This window comes from Thermobia domestica, chromosome 15 (assembly GCF_964235325.1).
Source record: "Thermobia domestica chromosome 15, izTheDome1.hap1.1, whole genome shotgun sequence".
Lineage (NCBI taxonomy): Eukaryota > Metazoa > Arthropoda > Insecta > Zygentoma > Lepismatidae > Thermobia > Thermobia domestica.
Genome location: NC_137468.1, coordinates 189,049,305 through 189,072,228, shown reverse-complemented (window position 1 = coordinate 189,072,228; position 22,924 = coordinate 189,049,305). Strand labels below are relative to the sequence as shown.

Here is a 22,924-nt window from a genome sequence, read left to right as displayed (position 1 = left end):
CTCAGTTACAGAACATTCATCTCTGGTGCGTGGATTCTCTTTTACCATCCCAGCTCTCGCCAAGTTGACTTTGTAATGTACAAATACCGCTCTCGTGATTCTTCCGTTTCCTCTCACTTTCTCCATTCATTCTCTCATCACTCCCCTTTAGCATGCATACCATGGGACATAAAACTGAAAATATATATATTCTTTGGTGGCAAAATAAACCGCACTATAAATACAGTATCCAAGGTCTATTGAGTTATCAGGTGGTGATAAAACACGCACCCCTACACCTTTCGCTTCCAATTGAGAAAGAGAGAGAAGATGATAATGTGCTAATAAGTGTTTCCTCTTGTATTTTACTAGTTGTGGTCAATATTGTTAAACCAGGTCACAGGTCAAACACGGGAACCAAATAAAACGTTATACGGGTTTGTGTGCTTTGTGAGTTTAAACTGGAAACTAGGCATGTGAAACGAAAGGAAGAAAAATATGGTAAATATTCGACATGGATATGGTATATTAAGTGGGCATAATTGCGATACAAAAGTTTGAAAATTGCTAGGACGACAATAAGCCAAAGATATTGAGAAACTCAGAGTAGGTATTGAGGTCGATAATGTCCAGATGTTAGGAACTGGGAGATGGATTTAATTGCAGTTCAGAAACCATTCCTCCGCATGTCTATTTCTTCGGCAACAGTATCAAGTGATACAATGCTCCGATGTGAGTTAATTGCGACTTAGAAGGTGACATGACCAACGTCATGGAAAGAACCCGTTTTTGAAGAGAATGTTGATGTGTAATTGAAAGTGGGTTCTTTACGATTCTCCCGGGCGAAGTCACCATTCGTTGGCACCACATGATGCCACTTCCAATCAACCAAAACTGTGTATCCATGATAGAGGTGTGCACGGGCTCGGACCTACAAAGGATAGATCACTTCAGGCTCGAGCCGGGCACGGGCGGTCAATTTTTAAGTATACAACCATATTTTTCGGGCTTAACTTTTTAAATATACTGTACAACGATATTTATCGGACTATTCTTTCTGGAGAACTTTTTAAACCACATTTAAATTTATAACTTGAGACACCCATACTCAAATTCTGAGTATCGTTAGGCCTATGAAATTGAAAGTAAAGCTGTATAGTGGAGAGTAAAACTAAAAGTTACAGAAATTAACATGCTTAGTTTATCTGTGAGTGAAAGTACTGTTTCTTACACTGGATTAAAGGAACAAAAGCATTAAGAACAAGTTGTCTTATTTATTTTTTTCTCCAAGACAATGTTAGTTTATATTTTAGTTGTTTACTAATATTTCTTCCTGTTGCTGATATCGGAAGCATTTCTTTCACAAATTTTCCACAAAAAATATAGCATTTCCATTTTCACTTGTGAAAAGAATCAAATGTTGCCGAAACTGAATCGCAGTACAATGGATGTCGAAAATATTACAAAATTACAAAAAGGAGAATATTTATTAGTGGAAAATAAGCGCTGCAAAAGTAAACTGCAAAACTAAATCTCTAATCGTTGTAAATAAAAATACAATTTTGCGTAAATTAGTTTCTGTAATTCGGGCTCATTTGATTATCACACGGGTTCGGGTTTAAAGACTAAAACATATTTCGGACTCGGGTCGGGCCGAGCCGGGCCCGGGCTAAAAAAAAATTCCGGCCCGTGCAGACCTCTACTGCATAAGCAGATGGTTTGTGTGTTTGCATGGATTGCTTGGAGTATGTCTATCGCGAACTGTTGCCACTTGTCCAGGCGATTAATGTCAGTGTTTTGTGGCAGCATTTAAAACATGAGGATGAACAAGTAGCAATGTACACCACGTAAAGGAGTTTGATTTGTACAGCGTTATATTTTCTCAATTAGTATTGAAATCAGAGCGATTACAGTAGAAATGGAAAATATTCTTGGAACGCTTAGTTCAAGGAACCGCTCCTCCTTAGCTGTTACCGCTTTCAATTTATAATGATCGATATTAAAACCGGAAGTGGTTGATTTCTCTACTTCTGATTCTAATAGAGAGATTGGAGTTAGAGTACGGATGGAATATATTCTTGAGACGATTAATTAATTGCAGGAAACTGCTTCTCGCTATCTATCACCGTTTTCACCCTATAACAATCAATGTTAAAACCGGAAACGGTATATTTTTGCAAGTTCCTGTTTCAATAAAGTTCAAATGGTGCCTATTCTTAGAACGCTGAATCTATTCCAAAAACACTCTTTTCACTGCCTTTTCTCCTTTTCGCTTTATGTACAACAATATTGAAACCAGAAGTTATAGTAGGTTTCTCTTACTTCTGGTCTTAGTAGAGAGTTAAGGATAGAGGTTAAATGTATTCTTAGGGCCGCGGTTGCTCAGTGGTAGAGCGTTCACCTCTAGTGTCTGGGTTTCCGGGTTCAAACCCTACTCCTGCCAAGTGAACTTTGTGGTGGACAAACACTGTGTGCATGGGTTTCCTCGAGGTTCTCCCGTATCCTCCCACTTTCTTCATTCCATCATTTCATTCATTACTCATCATCACTGTCTCCTTTAGCCTAGCCGGCATAACCGTGGGACGCAAAACTCAAAATTTTTATTTCATTTCATTTCATTTTTTTAAAATGTATTTTTAAATTAGTTAATTGATTGCTGGAAACCACCTCTCCCTACCTATTACAACTAATGCTCTGTAGTGGTCAACATTAAAACCGGAAATGATTGATTTCTACTAAATCCGGTTTGCATATCATCTCCATCATCGAGCTCGATTCCTAACTTCCGACGTTCTACATCCAGGTCAAAATTAATGGTGATTCACTAAGTAGTTCTTGAGATATTTTTTTTTTCTTTCTTTTGAACGGACAGACAGAGTAAGTATATTGCAATATCTTGTGTAGGTAGAGTCAATAGTGGACCGAGAATCTAGCAATTCACCTATTTATTTATAAAAACACGTAATACTCTTTGTGTTGTATAAAGTTAATGTATCAGAATCTCCTTCATAACCAAGGGTAAAGGAAGTAACATTTCATACGGGAATCCCTTCGCTCATGGCAGCCAGCAGAGTGTCTTGTAGCCACTTCAGATTACGGTCCTAGGAAACCTCCTCTGCTTATGGCAGTCTCGTGAGGTATGGTTTGCATTGAGGAATCCCCTTCGCTTCAGAGCAATTTCCAGGGATGTTAGGATAGATTGAGCCCCTTAGTCCAGTGCGACCTCCAGAGCTGTTGTGGGTAGGCGATCAATGGTCAACTGATGCCTCCTTCTTCTGTAGTTCCTCTTTTATAGACCCTCTTCAGGTCGCACGTTCTCTTTCGGTTTCCATTGTGTTGATCTTCGTATTTTCCTGTTCAGTGTATTGTCTGCTTGTTTGTAAACGTTAGCATGTGTCGTCCATAAACATGTGCTCATGTTATGATGTGGGGATCCTTACATCATATATATGTATTGTAATGAAACCATGAACTGAGAATTTAAAAAATCATTTTTTCATAAAAATTATAATGGCAATTTGGTAGGTGAAGATGGAACTAAGTTTTCTGTAATATTTTAACTTTTGGATACATGCATTACATTAGTTTTAAAACTCACAAGGACAGTACTTGTAATCAAAAAATCGTTGGAAGCAGAAGCAAAATAGTCAAGAATCACCTGTAGTCAAATAACATTGCTTGTCAGTAGTAATTAACAATTCGGATAAAATCACGAAAAAAATGAAAGCAAACCTCAGGGTAAATTAAAATTCAAAAATACTTATTTTTACATCATTAGAGAACAACAATATTTTGTCAGAAAATGTAATTAGGACTTTCCTAAGATTTTGTAAAATTTTATATTGGCTTTTGGCAAAATAAAAAGGAAAAATAATTAAGGCAAACAAGGTCCATATAAAATGACAAAGTTTGCAAGTAAAAATCATTCTGCATTCTGCATTCTGGGTCCTGTATCCAGAATCGCAATGGAATGGTCTATACGAAATTACAAATGCCGCAAGAAAGACCATTGTCCGGCCAAGACCAAGCGAAATATGCAATAAGGTAATGTATGACTACAGAGAACTTTAACTGTCTATTTTGCATGTGACATGAAATTAGGAGATCTCTGAAAGTGACAGGCAGATTTGAATGTTTAAATATTTAGCTTATTTCCGTTTGGTTAAGCATTGAGTAAAATTATAATGATCTGTTTGATTGCAACCATTCGTTTATTTTCACTCTTTTAATTTGAGGTAAGAATTTACTGTTCCTTTTGCAATTGATATAACAAAATTTATGATATAACAATTTATTTCGATTTTTATTTCTTTAATATTTTAATTTTTTGACTTATGGTACATAGCTCCTTAGGCAAACATATGCTATCATGTGACATGCCAAATAGATATGTTGTTTTTCTCTGTGTCATAGAAACAATATCGAATTATTTTCAATTTTTTGTAATAAGTTTGTTATCTGTTTAGCATAGTGTTTGTTTGCTAGTATACGTGTTTTCTTATACACAATCGCTCACAGTAGACTTAATTATTTATCTCAAATTACCGCCTGCGTCTCTTGTTTTCGATCGTATAATACTAATATAATTATAGACTAGCTTATTTATCTCAAACTATCACCTGTGTTTCTCGTTTTCGTTCATATTGTACTGACATAATTAACCTTGGTACTCTCTACATTTGTTTTTCGTACTAGAAAAATCACTAATCATTCTCAGGTGAATCCTATTCAATTTTCATAACAAGTATATCTTGCTCGAATAATTTGTTCAGTTTCAAACCATAAATAGTACTGACAAAATTGAGTTGAAACATACTCACTAAACGTGGCGTTTTGGGGAGTCGCGTCGCGAGGGTTTGTATTTGAATTTCCTCTTTTGTCAGTAAATCATGCTTTTACAATAGACCGAGGTAAAAATATTCCTGGAATTGGGGTATGCAGGAATATTTTACTGCCCTATATTAGTCTTCTTTGTGGGGGGAAGGCTAATATTCAATTCCTATGCTCAGATGATATAGCCAGTATCTACGTTAATTTCATTATTATAGGACTTACCTGAGACATCACAATCATATCATTATAGGCACAAAACAACAACACGAGAAATCACTACATCAGCACAAGTTAAACCACTAACAACATTTACGCACAGGCAATCGCACTCTCACGAGGACATAACATCACAGGACACTTCTCACTTTTCAGAAAAACACACTTTCTTCCGCTACAATTCTAATCATAACATTCCATCTAATAACGGTTGGAGTGTCATTCTTTCGTTTCTGGGTTATTAACCACAAGTAAACACACACAGTTGCTATGAAAATTTCCTTTTTCCTATTATATAATAGGTACGAATTCACTATTCCTTTTGTAATTTATATAACACAATTTACGATTTAATACAATTAATTTTGTTTTTTATTTCTTTAATATTAGATTTTTTTGACTTATGGTACATAGCTCCTTAGGCAAACATATGGCATCATGTGACATACCAAATAGATATGTTGTTTTTCTCTGTGTCTTAGAAACAATATCGAATTATTTTCAATTTTTTGTAATAAGTTTGTTATCAGTTTAGCATTGTGTTTGTTTGCTGGTATACATGTTTTCTTATACACAATCGCTCTAAGTAGACTTAATTCTTTATCTCAAACTACCGCCTCCGTCTCTCGTTTTCGATCGTATACTACTAACATAATTATAGACTTGCTTATTTACCTCAAACTATCGCCTGTATTTTTCGTTTTCGTTCATATTGTACTAACATAATTAATCTTGGTACTCTCAACATTTGTTTTTCGTACTAAAAAAAAAACTCACTAATCATTCTCAGGTGAATCCTATTCATTTTTCACAATAAGGATATCTTGCTCGAATAATTTGTTCAGTTTCAAACCATAAACAGTACTGACAAAATTGAGTTGAAACATACTCACTAAACGTGGCGTTTTGGGGAGTCGCGTCACGAGGGTTTGTATTTGAATTTCCTCTTTTGTCAGTAAATCATGCTTTTACAATAGACCAAGGTAAAAATATTCCTGGAATTGGGGTGTGCAGGAATATTTTACGCTCTATATTAGTCTTCTTTGTGGGGGGAAGACTAATATTCAACTCCTATGCTCAGATGATACAGTCAGTGTATACGTTAATTTCATTATTTTAGGACTTACCTGAGACTTCACAATCATTATAGGCACGAAACAACAACACGAGAAATCACTACATCAGCACAAGTTAAATCACTAATAATCGCATTTGCGCACAGGCTATCGAACTCTCACGAGGACACATCACAGGACACTTTTCAGAAAAACACACTTTCTTCCGCTACAATTCTAATCATAACATTCCATCTAATAACGGTTGGAGTGTCATTCTTTCGTTTCTGGGTCATTAACCACAAGTAAACAAACACAGTTGCTGCGAAAACTTCCTTGTTCTTATTATATAATATTTGTCAAAAACAAAATATTTCTCAATAATAATACTTTAAACATATCTCTACCATAAATTTTCGATATTGTTCGCCTTACCTTATATTGCAATACAACAAAAACACGAAAAGTTAAAAAAAAAATAAATATAAAAAACTAATGCAATTTCTTTTGTCATTATGCAACTGCAACGAGATGTCACTTTAGGAGGCCAGTTCCTTCTCCAGCAAAATGTAGTCCACCAGCATGGGCACATCCTTCTTCGAGATGGTCCAGTTCCAGATGCTACGTCCAGCCTCTACAAGGGTCATCTTCCAGACGTTCCTGTACCAGCATTGGCCTGCCCGCTTCTGTTTCTCCAGCGCCTCTCACATGCAGATCCAGCCATCTTTCTCCAGAGCCACAACAACTAGTCCTTGCAGTTATGCCGAGCTTCTACGTCAGCTGTTCCAGAATCACCACCACAACAGCCAGCATCTCCTCCCGTTCCTGTTTCACCACGGATACATCGTCACTTTCATCATTCAGCAGCACCTTGGCTCTAGTTGTTATTGAAATGTTCCAGTGCCACAGCTGTCCCATCATCATAAAGGTCCAGGGTTCGATACCAGAACTCGGAAAACCAATCACCGCAGCTTTAGCTCGCCTCCAGTCCACACGACGGACACCGAGACGCCAAGCTGTTTTTCATCCGTCATCAAGGGTCCTTGGTTTGGCCAGGACATCGTTAATTCGCAGCTCCCAGCAAAAGGTGACGCCCAGATGCCACACCAAATGCGTAGCTGTTCATCATCCTTCACTATGGTCCCGAGTACATATCAAGAAGAGGACCATCTATAGGAACCACTATCGGTTGCCTACTGTCAGTCGCAGCTCTCAGCGTCTGCATTTACAGAGGCCCAGTTGCAGTTCACATCATCTACCATTTCATTCAGTCTTCACTTCGATTTCTGTGGAGTGACTAGGGACATTCTTCGTTTATCGATGGCCACGATGAGGACAATTAGAAGACCCCGTTTTTCACCTCCCAGTGTTCTGAAGTGAGACCACAATCATACAAGTGGACATTATGTTCACCCCCCAGTGTTTTTCACAGTGTTTAGTGTTTGTCAATTTATACAATGTTTATTCGAACTGAGAATTTAAAAACTAATGACATACGCTAAAGGTACTGTTCAGGAATTTTTCTTCCAGTTGGTGGGGTAATGTAATGAAACCATGAACTGAGAATTTAAAAAATCATTTTTTCATAAAAATTATAATGGCAATTTAGTAGGTGAAGATGGAACTAAGTTTTCTAACTTTTGGATACATGCATCACATTATTTTTTAAAAAATCACAAGGACAGGACTTGTAATCAAGAAATCGTTGGAAGCAGAAGCAAAATAGTCAAATAACATTGCTTGTCAGTAGTAATTAACAATTCAGATAAAATCACGAAAAAAATGAAAGCAAACCTCAGGGTAAATTAAAGTTCAAAAATACTAATTTGTACATCATTAGATAACAATAATATTTTTCAGAAATGTAATTAGGACTTTCCTAAGATTTTGTAAATTTTTTGGCTTTTGGCAAAGTTAAAAGAAAAAAATAATTAAGGCAAACAAGGACAATAGTCCATATAAAATGACCAAGTTTGCAACTAAAAAATCATTCTGCGATTCTGCATTCTGCATTCTGGGTCCTGAATCCAGAATCGCAATGGAATGGTCTATACGAAATTACAAATGCCGCAAGAAAGACCATTGTCCGGCCAAGACCAAGCGAAATATGCAATAAGGTAATGTATGACTACAGGGAACTTTAACTGTCTATTTGGCATGTGACATGAAATTAGGAGGTCTCTGAAAGTGACAAGCAGATTTGAATGTTTAAATATTTAGCTTATTTCCGTTTGGTTAAGCATTGAGTAAAATTATAATGATCTGTTATACAATTTGACATACTAATCTGATTATGAATTTAGTACTCTTGGATGTTTACTGTTAAATAATTTATATTGTTACAAAAATATCCACTATACTACCATTGTAAGTCAGTTGTTTTATTAATAAAATATTGTCAATTGTGACAATAAGAGATTGCAACCGTTCGTTTAATTGCACTCTTTTAATTTGAGGTACGAATTCACTATTCCTTTTGTAATTTATATAACACAAATTTCGATATAATACAATTTATTTTGATTTTGATTTCTTTAATATTTTAATTTTTTGACTTATGGTACATGTACCGTAAGTCAATAAAATTAAATTATTAAAGAATTCAAAATGAAAATAAATTGTCATATCAAATCAAAAGAGTGCAATTAAACTAATGGTTGCAATCTCTTATTGTCATAAAATGACAATATTTTATTGATGAAATAACTGACTTACAATGGTAGTATAGTGGAAATTTTCGTAACAATATAAATTATTATTTAGCAGTGAACATCCAAGAGTAGTGAATTCAAAACCAGACAGTAGGTTAGATTAATTGTATAACAGATCATTATAATTTTACTCAATGCTTAACCAAACGGAAATAAGCTAAATATTTAAACATTCAAATCTGCCTGTCACTTTCAGAGACCTCCTAATTTCATGTCACATGCAAAATAGACAGTTAAAGTTCTCTGTAGTCATACTTTACCTCATTGCATAATTCGCTTGGTCTTGACCGGACAATGGTCTTTCTTGCGGCATTTGTAGTTTCGTATAGACCATTCCATTGCAGGATACAGGAACCAGAATGCAGAATGCAGAATCAGAATCCCGAATGATTTTTTAGTTGCAAACTTGGTCATTTTATATGGACTATTGTCCTTGTTTGCCTTAATTATTTTTTCTTTTAACTTTGCCAAAAGCCAACATAAAAATTTACAAAATCTTAGGAAAGTCCTAATTACATTTTCTGACAAAATATTGTTGTTATCTAATGATGTAAAAATAAGTATTTTTGAATTTTAATTTACCCTGAGGTTTGCTTTCATCTTTTTCATGATTTTATCCGAATTGTTAATTACTACTGACAAGCAATGTTATTTGACTACAGGTGATTCTTGACTATTTTGCTTCTGCTTCCAACGATTTCTTGATTACAAGTACTGTCCTTGTGAGTTTTTAAAAATAATGTGATGCATGTATCCAAAAGTTAAAATATTACAGAAAACTTAGTTCCATCTTCACCTACCAAATTGCCATTATAATTTTTATGAAAAAATGATTTTTTAAATTCTCAGTTCATGGTTTCATTACAGTATATATATATATATATGAAAGGAGGAAACTACCAAATTTTTTACACACTAGATTCTCGGTATGTGCGAATTCAGAAACACGCATAGAGTGAAAACATGAATAACTTGACCGAGACTCGAACCCGAGATCTTCGCCATGTTGTGCTGATCCGTTAACCACTACACTACCCAGTCCGCTTCCCAGAACAGCCACTCACTCCTGAACTCGGTTCTCTTTATTCAGACCACGTGGCTTGTACCACAGCCTAGCTGCTATGCTTGGGCAATCCAATGACAATCCAAATATATTGAAACCCATCTAACGGTTGTAATTTCATATATATTAATGAAAAGAGGAGATAACTCAATTTTTTACATTCCAAACTCTCTGTATAACCGTTAAAGGTCTTCTGAATATATTGACACTCGATTGTCCAAGCACAACATTAGACTCTGCACAAACTACGTGCTCTGAGTAGAGAGCACTGACTTCACGAATGAGAGAGTGTGTGCCTGTTGTGAAAAGCGGACTGGGTAGCGTAGTGGTTAACGCATCGGCATGGCATTCCTAAGAATCCCGAGTTCTACTCCTGTTCCAGTCATTTACGTTTTCACGCTGTGTGTGTTAGAGTAAGTATTTACAAACGAGTTTTGGTGAACCAAACTCGTTAAAAACTGAAAGTCATAGAGCCAGTGACATTTTTCTGCCTCAGGAGAGCACGAAAACACACATTTTACGATTCACTTTTGACACTGTTACCATATTTACTTCGTAAATGTTAAAATGCATTCTCCATATATTTCTCGGACGTTCTATTGTCGGATTACCATTTTGTTGCTTACAATAAAAATCATCTGCGAGAAGAATGGCTTCTAACCTAGGACAAGGTGACTAACGCATTGGACAACCTCTTTGTTTATGTATAATAAAATGAAATATTTACTTGTACGTGTTCTTTGTTTTTATTATTTTACCGTATATTTCCTGGTAACTATTCTCTAACCTTTTGAGAGAGACAAAAATTTTTTTTTAAAAAACGAGATTTTCCTGTGGATTTGTTATTATTTCTGTTTTTCCGAACTCCTGGTCCTCTGTCCTGGTGTTAAAAAGTTCCCTCAAAACAGCACAAAGTCTTTCCTTATAAATGTTTCTTACGTGAATTACCATAAACAAATAAATAATAATCACTCAACATAATGACACTACCCACAATTTCCTGCAATTCCGACTGTTGTTGCAGTGTTGCCACTCTCTGAGTCCACATTTTTTTCTTATTGTAAGTTCAAAAAACCACTAAATATTAATGATTAATTTGTTTATGTTTTGGGCGATGTTGATTCTGCAGTTTATCATATTGAATGATTTGGTCCCATAGCTTATCTAACACTCCGCCGTTCATAATTTAATTCAGGATTCTTGTCCTAATATAATATGCTTCACATGTGATTCTTTCTATTTGTGAAGATGTCTTGTGAAGTATATTTACCTTGTTTATAAAATGTTAAGTTTCCATCAGATGTTTTGATAACCCCGACATTAGTAAATCTTGTTCCCTTGAGTCCCCAGTTCATTGATGTACAAAGAGTAAAAATGCACCACTGAACCAAGAGTCGAAGCCGGGTCTCTGGCTTACCTTGCGTAATCAGTTCCAATCCGCTCCGTAAACATCCATACATTCTTCCACTCTTTGGTAGGAACACTCAGTTGAAAAAATGTAAAACGCTTTTTCAGGCCAGCCACCCTGAGTGAGGTTTTCCTGGGTTTTCCTCATTCACACCAAGCAAAGGCGGGGTGGTACCTAACTTATAGGTCCCAGGTCGCTTCCTTCCCTTTCCCCGAGTAGTGTGCTCGCCGAAAGACGTCATTCCCCAAACGTGACGGGTTAAATGGCCATAGATGCCGAAAGCCCAGAAATCTAATATTCTTCCAATCTTGGAGTCAGTGCTGAGTTATTCAGACTACAAGGTCTGCACTGTAACTATTCTTGTGCTTAGACAGCTCAATGTATACATTATAGGAAACCTCTGACTGTTGAATTTCAATTATATATATGGTAAGTATTCCTCAATACACTGAGTGCTTGATCACCGACTTCAAGATTGATAGAATGCATGACTGTTCAGAGAACGAACTGGGTAGCAAAGTAGTTAACGCATTAGCAAGGTAAGCCGGAGACCGGGTTCGAATCTCGGTCCAATCATGCATGTTTTTCACTCTTCGTATATCATTATATCATTCGCACTTCAAGAGGGTTGGGTGTGAAATAAAGTTCTTTATTTCCTTAACGTTCATATAATTTTTTTTTATTTTCTCAACGTTCATATAAAGTTCTTTATTTCCTCAACGTTCATATAAAGTTCTTTATTTCCTCAACGTACATATAAAGTTCTTTATTTCCTCAACGTACATATAAAGTTCTTTATTTCCTCAACTTTCATATAACTCTTCTTACTTATAATTCTTTAGTTCATGTTTCGCTGACTTCTAAGACCTATGTTTGATTCCCGGCGCGGGTTCACATGGTTGGAATTCCACAGTAAGGTATAGTCAATGTCTCACATAGCCTCGTTGCTGAACCCTAATCCATCGCAGAGTTCTAACTGAGCGTTATTACTGTTGGTGAAGATTTTCCACATAAGTGTCGCTCCATTTCATCACTTTTGTTTTTGTAAAGTAAAAATCTGTCAAAAACTTCCGTAAGTACCTCGTATGTATATATGAAAGAAAATATATTTACGTACATTACAGGCATCCAAACAAAGAATTATACTCAACGAAGTACGTTTCTACTTAATTTTAATAGGATCGAATCGTTCGAGCCATTTTTCGTAGCGTGGCTATAGTGTTATTCCCTGCTCGTAATAAGTATATTTTCTGAACGGTTAGCTATCTATAGGTGATGACTTTATTTTCTTGAGCTGAATCGAGTTGTTGACTGTGTAAGGAATGAAAGTTGGAGGAATGTTTATGATGGGTGCTGGAATACTCAGACAAGCACTTTTTCCACAAATATGCTCAGCAACAAAGATTCGAATGTTGTCAGAAAGTAGTTTTGACATGTCAAATATGGGTGTTGGAGCTGCAAATGCACGGTAAATACACCATAAACTTTATTAATGTATTACCGAGTCGAGGAAGGAGAATGGAGGATGGCGGGAACTTCATAGAGTAACTGCATATTGTGTACCGTTAATTTAAATTTGTTAGGGATATTCAGTCTAGAAGGCTCAGGTGGGCAGGTCATGTAAGCAAAATGGAAAGAATAGGAACGCTTTCAAAATTTTAATTAAAAGCCTAATCGGGAAATGACCATTCGGGAAACCTTACACGCAGATGGGAGGATAATATTAAGATGGAACTATCAGAAATACGAATACAAAGTAGAAACTGGATCCAGTTCGCTAAGGACAAAAGTCAATGGGGAGCTTTTGTGAATGCGGTTTGAACGCTTGAGTTTCGTAAGCCATAGAGTAGTTAGTTGAGGTTGCAGACTCGTACTGGGTCTGGGTCTGGGTCTGTGGAACATCTTATGTAGCGTGGGTGAATGCAGATATCTTGGGAGTAGGAAGTTAAGAGTATTGGAATACTATTCTGATTGCTTTGAATTGGGTTTATAGATAAACGTTCAAGACTTACGGCCTGTCATTGTACCTTCCAGATAATATGTCCTTTGTAATGATTTATATTTACGTACTTTCGTAGCAGAATGAGATCAACAGTTCAAAGTGGGGTTTGAACCACTTTGATCTACTTCTTGCTGACCCACCGGCAGATCCGTATTTAGGTATTGTATTCCTCCTCCTGGGCCCAAGAAAAGTTTGCCGTCAGTTGTTCGTATTCAGTATTGGCCTAAACAATACGGCTGCATCCGTTTACATTGAGCCACCAGTAACGGAGCTGATCGTACAAAACCAAACGCAGGATTACGGTGGCAACCAATAAGCTGTAGCCACGTTGTCCGGCTTGTTCTAGGGCACTCATAGTGCACTGATTTCGCGAAGATCAAATTTCTCGTCATAGAGGCCGCAGTAGCTCAGTGGTAGAGCGTTCATCTCTGGTGCTTCGGGTCCCGGGTTCGATCCCAGTCCCCGCCAAGTGAACTTTGTGGTGGACAAACATCGTGTGCGTGGGTTTCCTCGGGGTTCTCCCATTTGCTCCCACTTTCTTCATTCCACCATTTCATTCATTACTCATCATCACCATCTCCTTTAGCCTAACCGGCATAACCGTGGGACGTAAAACTCAAAGATTTCATTTCATTTTTTCAAATTTCTCATCCACAGTATTGTACGGAATGGAGTTCTGTGTCGATCGCAGATAAATCACTCGGTCCAAAGTATCTCCGTAATGCTTCTTGCAAATTGACCGGAACAAAAGAATGTGTAACATTTACTCCGGTCCCTTTCAAAGAATTATTCTGGCTATGCTGCTGCGGTCCATGTATTGAGGGCCATTCTCTTCCACCTTTTCTGTAGGAGTTTCATCCGAGATTTGAAACACGAGACTTTTTTTTTTTTTTTTTTTTTTTTTGTGACATTGACTACATTTCTTTCTCTCAGACGATAAGCAATCCAACTACATAGACCTGTTGCGTGAATTTTGAATCAGTTTCCCTCCAACTTGCATTCTGCTTCTTATAGCCTTCAGAGACATAGACAAAAAATATATGTTGCGTTCTCTTCATTTCAGTCTTTTTTTTTTTTTTTTTTCATTTTCTTACGACTGCAAATCACGGTTATTTTCATTATAAAAACAACTATGAAACAGTAAGATGGAAATCTTCATACATTTTCACTTTTGTTTAAATCAGTAAACCTTACTTTTCGTTTTCTCCATATGTACTATTTGTCCTTACTTTTGATCCAGTTTAATAGTCGATAATAATCGCCCATAAATATTTTATTTTAGTTGAGATACAACGATAATAGCATCGATGATATTGTTCATTTGAACATTCGACTTTGTTAAATGATATGACTAAATGTAGGACAATGGAATTAACTTTGTACCACTGTAGTTTCCTCTCTTTATTTGTTAAGTATTCTCAATGTTTCAATCCTCTTGTGGGTCATATCACGATCACTAGATTTTCTTTGTTGCAAACTCACTATTGTCCCATCTTGTATGTTGTTTTGTATTGTCGTGTAAAAGAAAATGAACCCCAAGTGTTCAATAAATAAATAAATAACTTAAGTATGACATTTTTATAACATTTACAAAGACAATATCAAATCTATTCACTAACAGTTCTTAGCTTCATCTTGACATAAGTAACGTAGTCGCTATTTCCATAATAATTTTCTCGTGTGTGACTTAATTTACGTGCAGGGGCCGCGGTTGCTCAGTGATATAGCGTTCACCTTTGGTGCATGGGGTCCTTGGTTCGATCCCGGCTCGCGGCAAGTGAACTTTGTGGTGGACAAACACCATGTGCGTGAGTTTTCTCGGGGTTCTCCCGTTCCTTCCCACTTTTCATTTCACCATTTCATTAATTTCTCATCATCACCGTCTCATTCAGCCTAGCCATCATCATATGCGTGGGAATTTAAAGATTTCATTTTTCTTCATTTACGTGCAGTTTTTAAATCTATCTTATTTTTTAGTTTTTTTTTTTTATTTTATTATTTTTTTTTTTCAAGTAGCACTGAAGCTAATATTTTTAATCATACTGCACCAGTGTGTTGATACTAGTGAAATCATTTCGAAAGCTGCACCCCTCTCATTTTCGTTTGTTTGAAATGAATATATATATATATATATATATATATATTAAATTTATTAAACTCACATCTTCATATATGCATTATAACTGACATGAAATAAAATGTAAATCATGATTAAGATGGTAAATTACAAGGTTTGTGTTTCGTTTATTTGGTTTGTATGGTATTTTTTGGTACGAGTAGGTGGTAAACTTATTAATTGTTCAACGTATCATGATTTATCACATACACATTGGGATTCGATTAGATACAGTGTTTATACAAATATCTTTATTTATTTCTGTTTGGATTTTTTTTTTTCAGGTGGTGAACAATCATGATAAATTCAGGTCCATTTTATATAAATTTATTCGTGGTGTGGGTGCTGCTTTTAATTCACGAAGGCCGAGCATCGACTGGTGATGTTTCACCTTTTTATCAAGAATGTGTGAGGAAATGCATTTCCAGAAATTGCACAAGTGATCCAAGTAAGAGGTTCTGTACTTCCATAGAAATTAAGATTTTATGTAGCATGCATTCGATTGTGTTATGTTTTTAGGAGATCATATACTTATCACATTGTGTATTACACTTACTACTCCCTGTATTCGTCCAATGTAACTGAAAGAAGCAACACTAAATGTGGCAGATTTTGAGTTGTAGTCCAAGCTATGTTGGACTACGCGGTAGAGGTGTGAAAAGTGTTGATGAAGTAAGAAATAAGTAATATATTTTAGAAGTAATACGTGCAGATCTAGATCTAGTTATAAACAATCTGTTCCACCAGAACTATGAATTATTATTGACAGCGAACAGCTTAGCTTTTTACCGCCATAAAAGTTCGTTTTTGGATCAAAAGTTCCAATATATTTCAATCAAAAATTTTCTTGTAGGTCTTATATCTGGAGAACTACATATAGTGTAGTCAAACCTAAACTATCAGTTAACTTAGTATGATGTGCTTATTCCGTAGAAAATACGAAAACTCGATTTAGGGTCCGTTCAAATATTTTGTGGCCCCTGTCTGTCCAGAAACTGTGTACAGTATAGATGTCAGTAAAATGCAATTTTGCAATTTTTACAGTGTCGCCTTTTTTTTCTGTGAAATACCGATCTGAACTGTTAACCGATCACCTTTTGTATCTCTGATGATGACATCTTCTGCTACCTAGAATGAAGTGTAAAATATTAATTAAGATACAGATATATACTAGCAGACATAATTAAAGATACTTTTTTCGTGAAATCTGGAAAGTCATCAAAAGCCTCCCTGCTGTTCTAGGCGATACTTGTTAGAGATTTATGACCCTTGTTACCTAAAAATCAACGTTGCCACATGTCTCTGTTGTCCCTTTCTTTAATCTTTATTCATTGCTTTCTTTCAAAATGCTGAATTTCGATAGGGTCTATACAAGTGTTACGGAAGTACGGCAACATTGAAGAGAATGGCAGCACACGTGCTGCTTAAGATCAGCCGAGGGTTGTGTAAGGCAAAATGAGTAGAGTTGGGGCAAGAGATCTTCAAGTTTGTCTGCAATAGTAGTTAATTATCACTTAATTCATTATTATTATTGTTGTCCATTAAAGTAAGTTTAAAGGAAGGCTTGTCACATATATCTTATCTTTTGTAGGAAGCAACAATATTCGCAATTGTTGAATGAGCTTCAAGAGATACATATTCAAACTTCCCCTAAAGACAAATTGAATCAGTATTTAGTAATTAATCCGTTCACTTTTCTGATTTTTTTTTCTTTTTTTCATTGTTGAGAGAGTTTTATTGTTCGAAACACGTTTCTGAAGGGTAAAATTAAATGTTCTGTACAATAAGTAAAAGAAAATAATAAAAAGTGCACAGATTGTTCTCTACTTTAACGCAAAAAGAGTGAAAAAATGACTGACTAGACCAAGACTCGAACCTGGGACCTCCGACATCCGTGTCGATGCCTTAACCACTACGCTATCCAGTCCACTTTCCAGAACAAACACTCACTTCGAGATTGTTTCCTCTTTCATTCATATCTGTGTGAAATCAGGACCGTCATAGGTGCTCCGTATATGGACACAAGATTGTCCAATTACAGCAGTGGTCTGTGGTACAACCCACGTGGTCCCAGTGAAGGGCATCGACCTCGAGAGTGAGAGAGTGAGTGGCTGTTCTCGGAAGTGGACTGGATATCGTAGTTGTTTACAAGGGGCGTGTCTTTGGACAAAATTTGGATTTTACCTTTTGAAGGTGGTCCAGTTAGTACTAACATGTTTTCATCTTATAATTACATGGGCGCATGGGGAGATATTCAAAATTAACAAAAAATTGGGTATTTACCAATGAATCCTCCCTTGAAAAATTTAAAGGTTTTGACGTTTCGGAACTCTCAGCTGGTTCCTTCCTCAGTGGCAAGGTAAAAAGGATTAATATGGGAAGGAGAAAACATACCACTATATAAAAGTAGCGTACAAAAGAGATCTTGAGATGAATAGAGCAGAATGAACTGAATAAAAAAGAACGTGGTGTCTACGTTAGGCCACCACGTTCTTTTTTATTCAGTTCATTCTGCTCTATTCATCTCAAGATCTCTTTTGTACGCTACTTTTATATAGTGGTATGTTTTCTCCTTTCCATATTAATCCTTTTTACCTTGCCACTGAGGAAGGAACCAGCTGAGAGTTCCGAAACGTCAAAACCTTTAAATTTTTCAAGGGAGGATTCATTGGTAAATACCCAATTTTTTGTTAATTAATGTTTTCATCTTGTTTATGCAATCATGTATTGTATAGAAAATAAAGGTTTTTACATATCTCGCGTTGCTAAATTTGAAATCGAATCGATCGAATTTGAATATTTCTCTTCCTGTCACTTGGAGCTTTATTCTCGCGGTACCGTCTCCGTACCGTGGGACGTAATATTGAAATATTTCATTTCATTTTCATCTGGGGTAGATCTCTGATGAAAATATCGAAATGATATTTTACTCACTTTCCATTCTCCCTTCTTCCTTGTATTTGAAGGTAATTTTAATTTTAAATTTTAGTTGCAAAATTTCTTCTTATTATTTATACACTAAATGAAGTTTAGTATGCGGCCATTACATGAAAGATACTAAGTGACACTGGAAAAATAGTAAAACTTCGAAAGAAGACAGAAAGGTAAGTGTGTAAGTAGAATCTTGATATTTTCTTTAGATTTTTACTCGCAGAAGCACCTTCGAAAGTAAGGAACGGAAATATTGGATTCGAATTCAAATAAAACAGTACAAAGTATGTCAAAATCTTTATTTTCTGCACTGTTAATATTCTCCCTTCCTTCAAAATACATTGAAAAGATAGGGGATATATGCCACTGTCTGTTGGCGACTCACCTTAACAATGAATGAAAGTGGTGACATTGAATATTCGTAATATCTTTGAAGTAAAAAGTTCTAAGCAAACTTCTTTAAAAGCATGCTGATGTAAAATTTTGATTTTTTAAATATAGTTGAATACCATTTTTCAGCATGTAATTAATTGTTTTAGTTTTGTTTTAATTTCTTGGGTGCCAATGTTTGATTTATATATAAGCGTCAGAAATCCAGATTTAAGGCTAGTAAGTGTAACTATTCTATTCGTTTTGGTTGGCATTGAAAAACAGTGATATAAAAAATATAGTTTCTTCATTGCATCAACACTTGCTGAGTAAAGTAATACTCTCTGGTGTATCCCAATTCTCAAATTCTTTTGATGTGTTTGAGTTTTCCGTTAAATTCCAGTAGTGTTTCTCATCGTTATCTTCAACCCAGACTTCAGTTTTAAATTATGATTGGGAGGGAGTCTTATTAGTTAAGTCCTCTGTTCCTCTTCATGTTATACGATGAAAATAATGTTAAGCCCTTCTGAAGGTATTACGTAATTTGTGTTTGTATTCCCTTGTGTCAGTAAAATGCCTTGATAGAGCTTCACGTGGTTTGTTCTTACTTTGACATCTCTAAGCTGTAGCTAAAATTATTGTGCTTTTCCTATTATTACTTTTATTATTTTATAATTACTTATGTGGATTTACGGATATTGCTCATATATTTCTCTAATTTTATGAATTTATATATATGTCAGGGCGCAAAATATCCGATCGTCAGGTCGCCATTGGCGACTAGAAATTTAGAATTGGCGATCAGTGTTCAGTAGAAATGGTTTCTGCCGAAACTCATGGGGCTACGCAGTTTTTGTTTCGCACGAAAATAATTGTCACTGAGTAAGAGAAAACACGAAATGTGAAGTCTTCACAACGGGCATGAAAAGTAAAGTCTTCACAACGTTATAATTCGCCTCTCCTTCATACCCCCAATCGAAAGATATATATATATATATATATATATATATATATATATATATATATATATATATATATATATATATATTTAATATGTATATAAATTGTCCAATTCAAAATTGTTTATCCTGAATCTAATTGTCTGGTTTTGAAATTTTATGCCCTGATGCAATCTCTTTCTTTTGTCAAACCAAAGGCGGTTGGGGGTACCTCTCATAATGTGTACGTTGAGAGATACTGGCAACCGTTTTATTATTATTATTATTATTATTATTATTATTATTATTATTATTATTATTATTATTATTATTATTATTATTATTATTATTATTATTATTATTGGCGAGTGCGTCTGACTTTGAAATTTTGCGCTCTGATATGTAGTAAAATCAATTCTTAATAATTATATTCATGAGCTCCTTTTTATCGGATATATATATGGCTGGATCCAGGATTCTCTGAGGGGGGATGCACCAATAACTACCAGTACATTTGAATTAAATTTGAGTTTTCTAAATGCCTTTAGGTATCTGTAATGTAAATGAGGAATGCCTTTGGAAATGCTAAGTGTCTGCTCTCGATGAATTCTTTTACTTCAACCTTCAGAAAATTAACTTAAACTATTTATTTGCAAAACTCACTGCTAGCTTCTCACTTTAGGTAATGTATATTTACAACGAAGGGAAGGGGGGTGCACGCACACCTTTGCATCCCCCTAAACCCGGCCCTATTAGGGTATATATAAGTTGAATATAATTTATCTGTAAAAATTCTGTTAATTATTTATAATGTTCCCCCTGCTATTTCTTTTTAGTTAAACATATGGAAACAAGATTTTCATTGTTACCTTTTTTTTTTTTTTTTTTTTTTTTTTCAATGTATTTTGTAGAAACACGTGGTATACAAATAACGCCGATTCGTCCTCTTCATCTACAACTGTTGTTTTGGTCGTGTACGGATGAGTGCAAGTATTCGTGCATGTGGGCCACACTGGAATTCTTCAAAAAGAAAGGATGGTCTGTACCACAGTTTCATGGCAAGGTAAATATACACTGTGTTATAAACTAATATAAAATGGGAGCGAACTTTCATGTACTTCACAACGTATTATTTGTTATAGAGTGGAGAGGGAAGAGATTTGAAAACATGTTTTGGGCTTTCTCTTATACCTTAATCAGTTATTTTGTTGAAAAGAATTACACATTTTTCACTCCATTTTATTTTCCTCTTTCTTTTACTTATTTTAGTAACATTCTCTTATTATGTAATACGAGGGTTGATCAAAAAGTAAGGTTACAAAGCCTCCAATGAAATGTGTATATATTATTTCATACAACCAATACAACCAACAGATAGTACATACATTAGGTTATTTTTTCGACATGGTTTTCATATCGATTGAGGCACTTGTTGCATCATGGGACGAGTTTGAAAATTCCCTCCCGGTAAAAATCCTGTTCTTGCATGTTCAGCTACGTTGTCACGAAGTGTTTCACCTACTCCCCTGAAGCGAAGGGACGGCCTCTTAAGAATTCCTTCAAGTGCATGAACAGGGGAAAGTTGCTTGGAGCGAGGTCCAGACTATAGGGAGGGTAGTCATGTCTCAGTGAAACTGCTTCAAGAGCGTGGTAATTTTCTGAGCTGTATGCGGGCGCGCATTCTCTACCAACCGCAAACTTACAACAGCATTATGCGACATGTTGACGAAACGTTACAGTCTCTTCGTAAACCTCTACCAGGTGTCGGTAAATTTCAGCCGCGGTTACGTGTTTCGCCCACAGAAAATAAATAACTGAGCAGACTTCTTCGCGAGACCAGTTTTCTAAACGAGTCGTCATTTGTGTTTACCTAAAACAAGCGCCGTAATTGGTGGCACTAGCGGATCCAGAAGGATCGTTTGGGAGGGGCGGTTCGATTTCTCGAAGATGAGTGTAGCTTCAAGGTGACCAGAATTTTAATTTACAAGAATGGGACTCATATGAATACTGGGCTGGAGGGGGTGGGTGTAAAAATGATTCCCAGATTCCACTTTGGAACCTGAACTTGTAAGATTTTTTTTTTTTTTTTTTTTTTTTTTTGTAATGGGAGTACAGTTTCTCTGTAGATTTAAATTAAATACGTACTTCCGTTTCGGAGGTGTGACGGTTTCATCATTCACTTCACACACAGTCACCGCAACATATGAGATGCACTGTCTGGCACAGTACTTGCACAAAAGAAAATACTGTATTGACGATATCATTCATTTTAACGAAAGAGTGTACAATTTGTTCTAATCATTTATATTTTGGGTAACAATTGCGGGACAGCAGTTACAAAAATTAATACAAAATTAATCTATCTCTATATTTGTGTGGGGTCCACGAAACATAATATAACAATAGTTATGCTTACAACAACAATAAAATTACCTAGGTATATTATACTAGCCTTCGTCTAGGTGGGGCTCGCCCCCAGATCCCCAATATGCTCGACATACGGCCTTGCATAATATAGCAAATGCTCCTACGTGATACTGTGGCACAATATTTCGCGTTCTTCCTTCTGTCTTTCATATAGAATTGGATTGAGCTAAAACTGTCACGAAATTCCAACACCTTGTAAGGCATTTTAATGAACCACCCCACCTTTTTTCCTTCTTTTCTACGTTAAGTGAAAAAAAAAAAAACACGTTCAAATACATGTTGAATTATTTTAAATGAAAAATCAAACTACCAACTTTCATGTTCCTAACCGCAAGGGATCCCGAGATATGGTATCTTATAATAATAATAATAATAATAATAATAATAATAATAATAATAATAATAATAATAATAATAATAATAATAATAATAATAGTAGTAGTAGTAGTAGTAGTAGTTATAATCCCGCCCCTTTTCTTCCCTTCTAGGTAAAATATCAAAAATGCTGCTATACGTATTGAATTATTTTAAGTGGAAAGTCCATATACGACATTTCATGTTTCTAACCTTCAAAGATTCTTAGATATTTGCAATCGCCGCCACTTTTTCTTTCCATCTCTTTTTTCTCCATTTTACTATAATATCAAAAAAAAGTTGAAACGCGTGTCAAATTATTTTAAATGAGAAATTCAAATGCCAAATTTCAAGTCTCTAGTTTTAACGGATTCGAAGAGATTACCATCTTATTAAAGTAATTCCCATCCCATTCTCCCTTTCTTTCTTCGAATTCCCCCCCCCCCCAAAAAAAAATCCTTCCTTAGTGATACCCTACGTAACAAATCTTATCTACTGTCCTAATTTCAAGTTTCTAGCTTA

General features: G+C 35.6%; 1 protein-coding gene across 2 annotated transcripts in view; it reads left to right on the top strand.

The window, feature by feature from the left end:
- The window catches only part of PGAP3 (Per1-like protein PGAP3), a 77,199-nt gene that overhangs the window by 7,398 nt on the left and 46,877 nt on the right, over nucleotides 1–22,924 (top strand). For both annotated transcript variants that reach the window (XM_081740543.1, XM_081740542.1), the window contains exons 2-3: nucleotides 15,668–15,831; nucleotides 20,533–20,684. In XM_081740543.1, coding sequence (XP_081596669.1) covers nucleotides 15,681–15,831; nucleotides 20,533–20,684 — 303 coding nt within the window. In that variant the 5' untranslated portion in view covers nucleotides 15,668–15,680. The remainder of the gene's footprint in view (nucleotides 1–15,667; nucleotides 15,832–20,532; nucleotides 20,685–22,924) is intronic.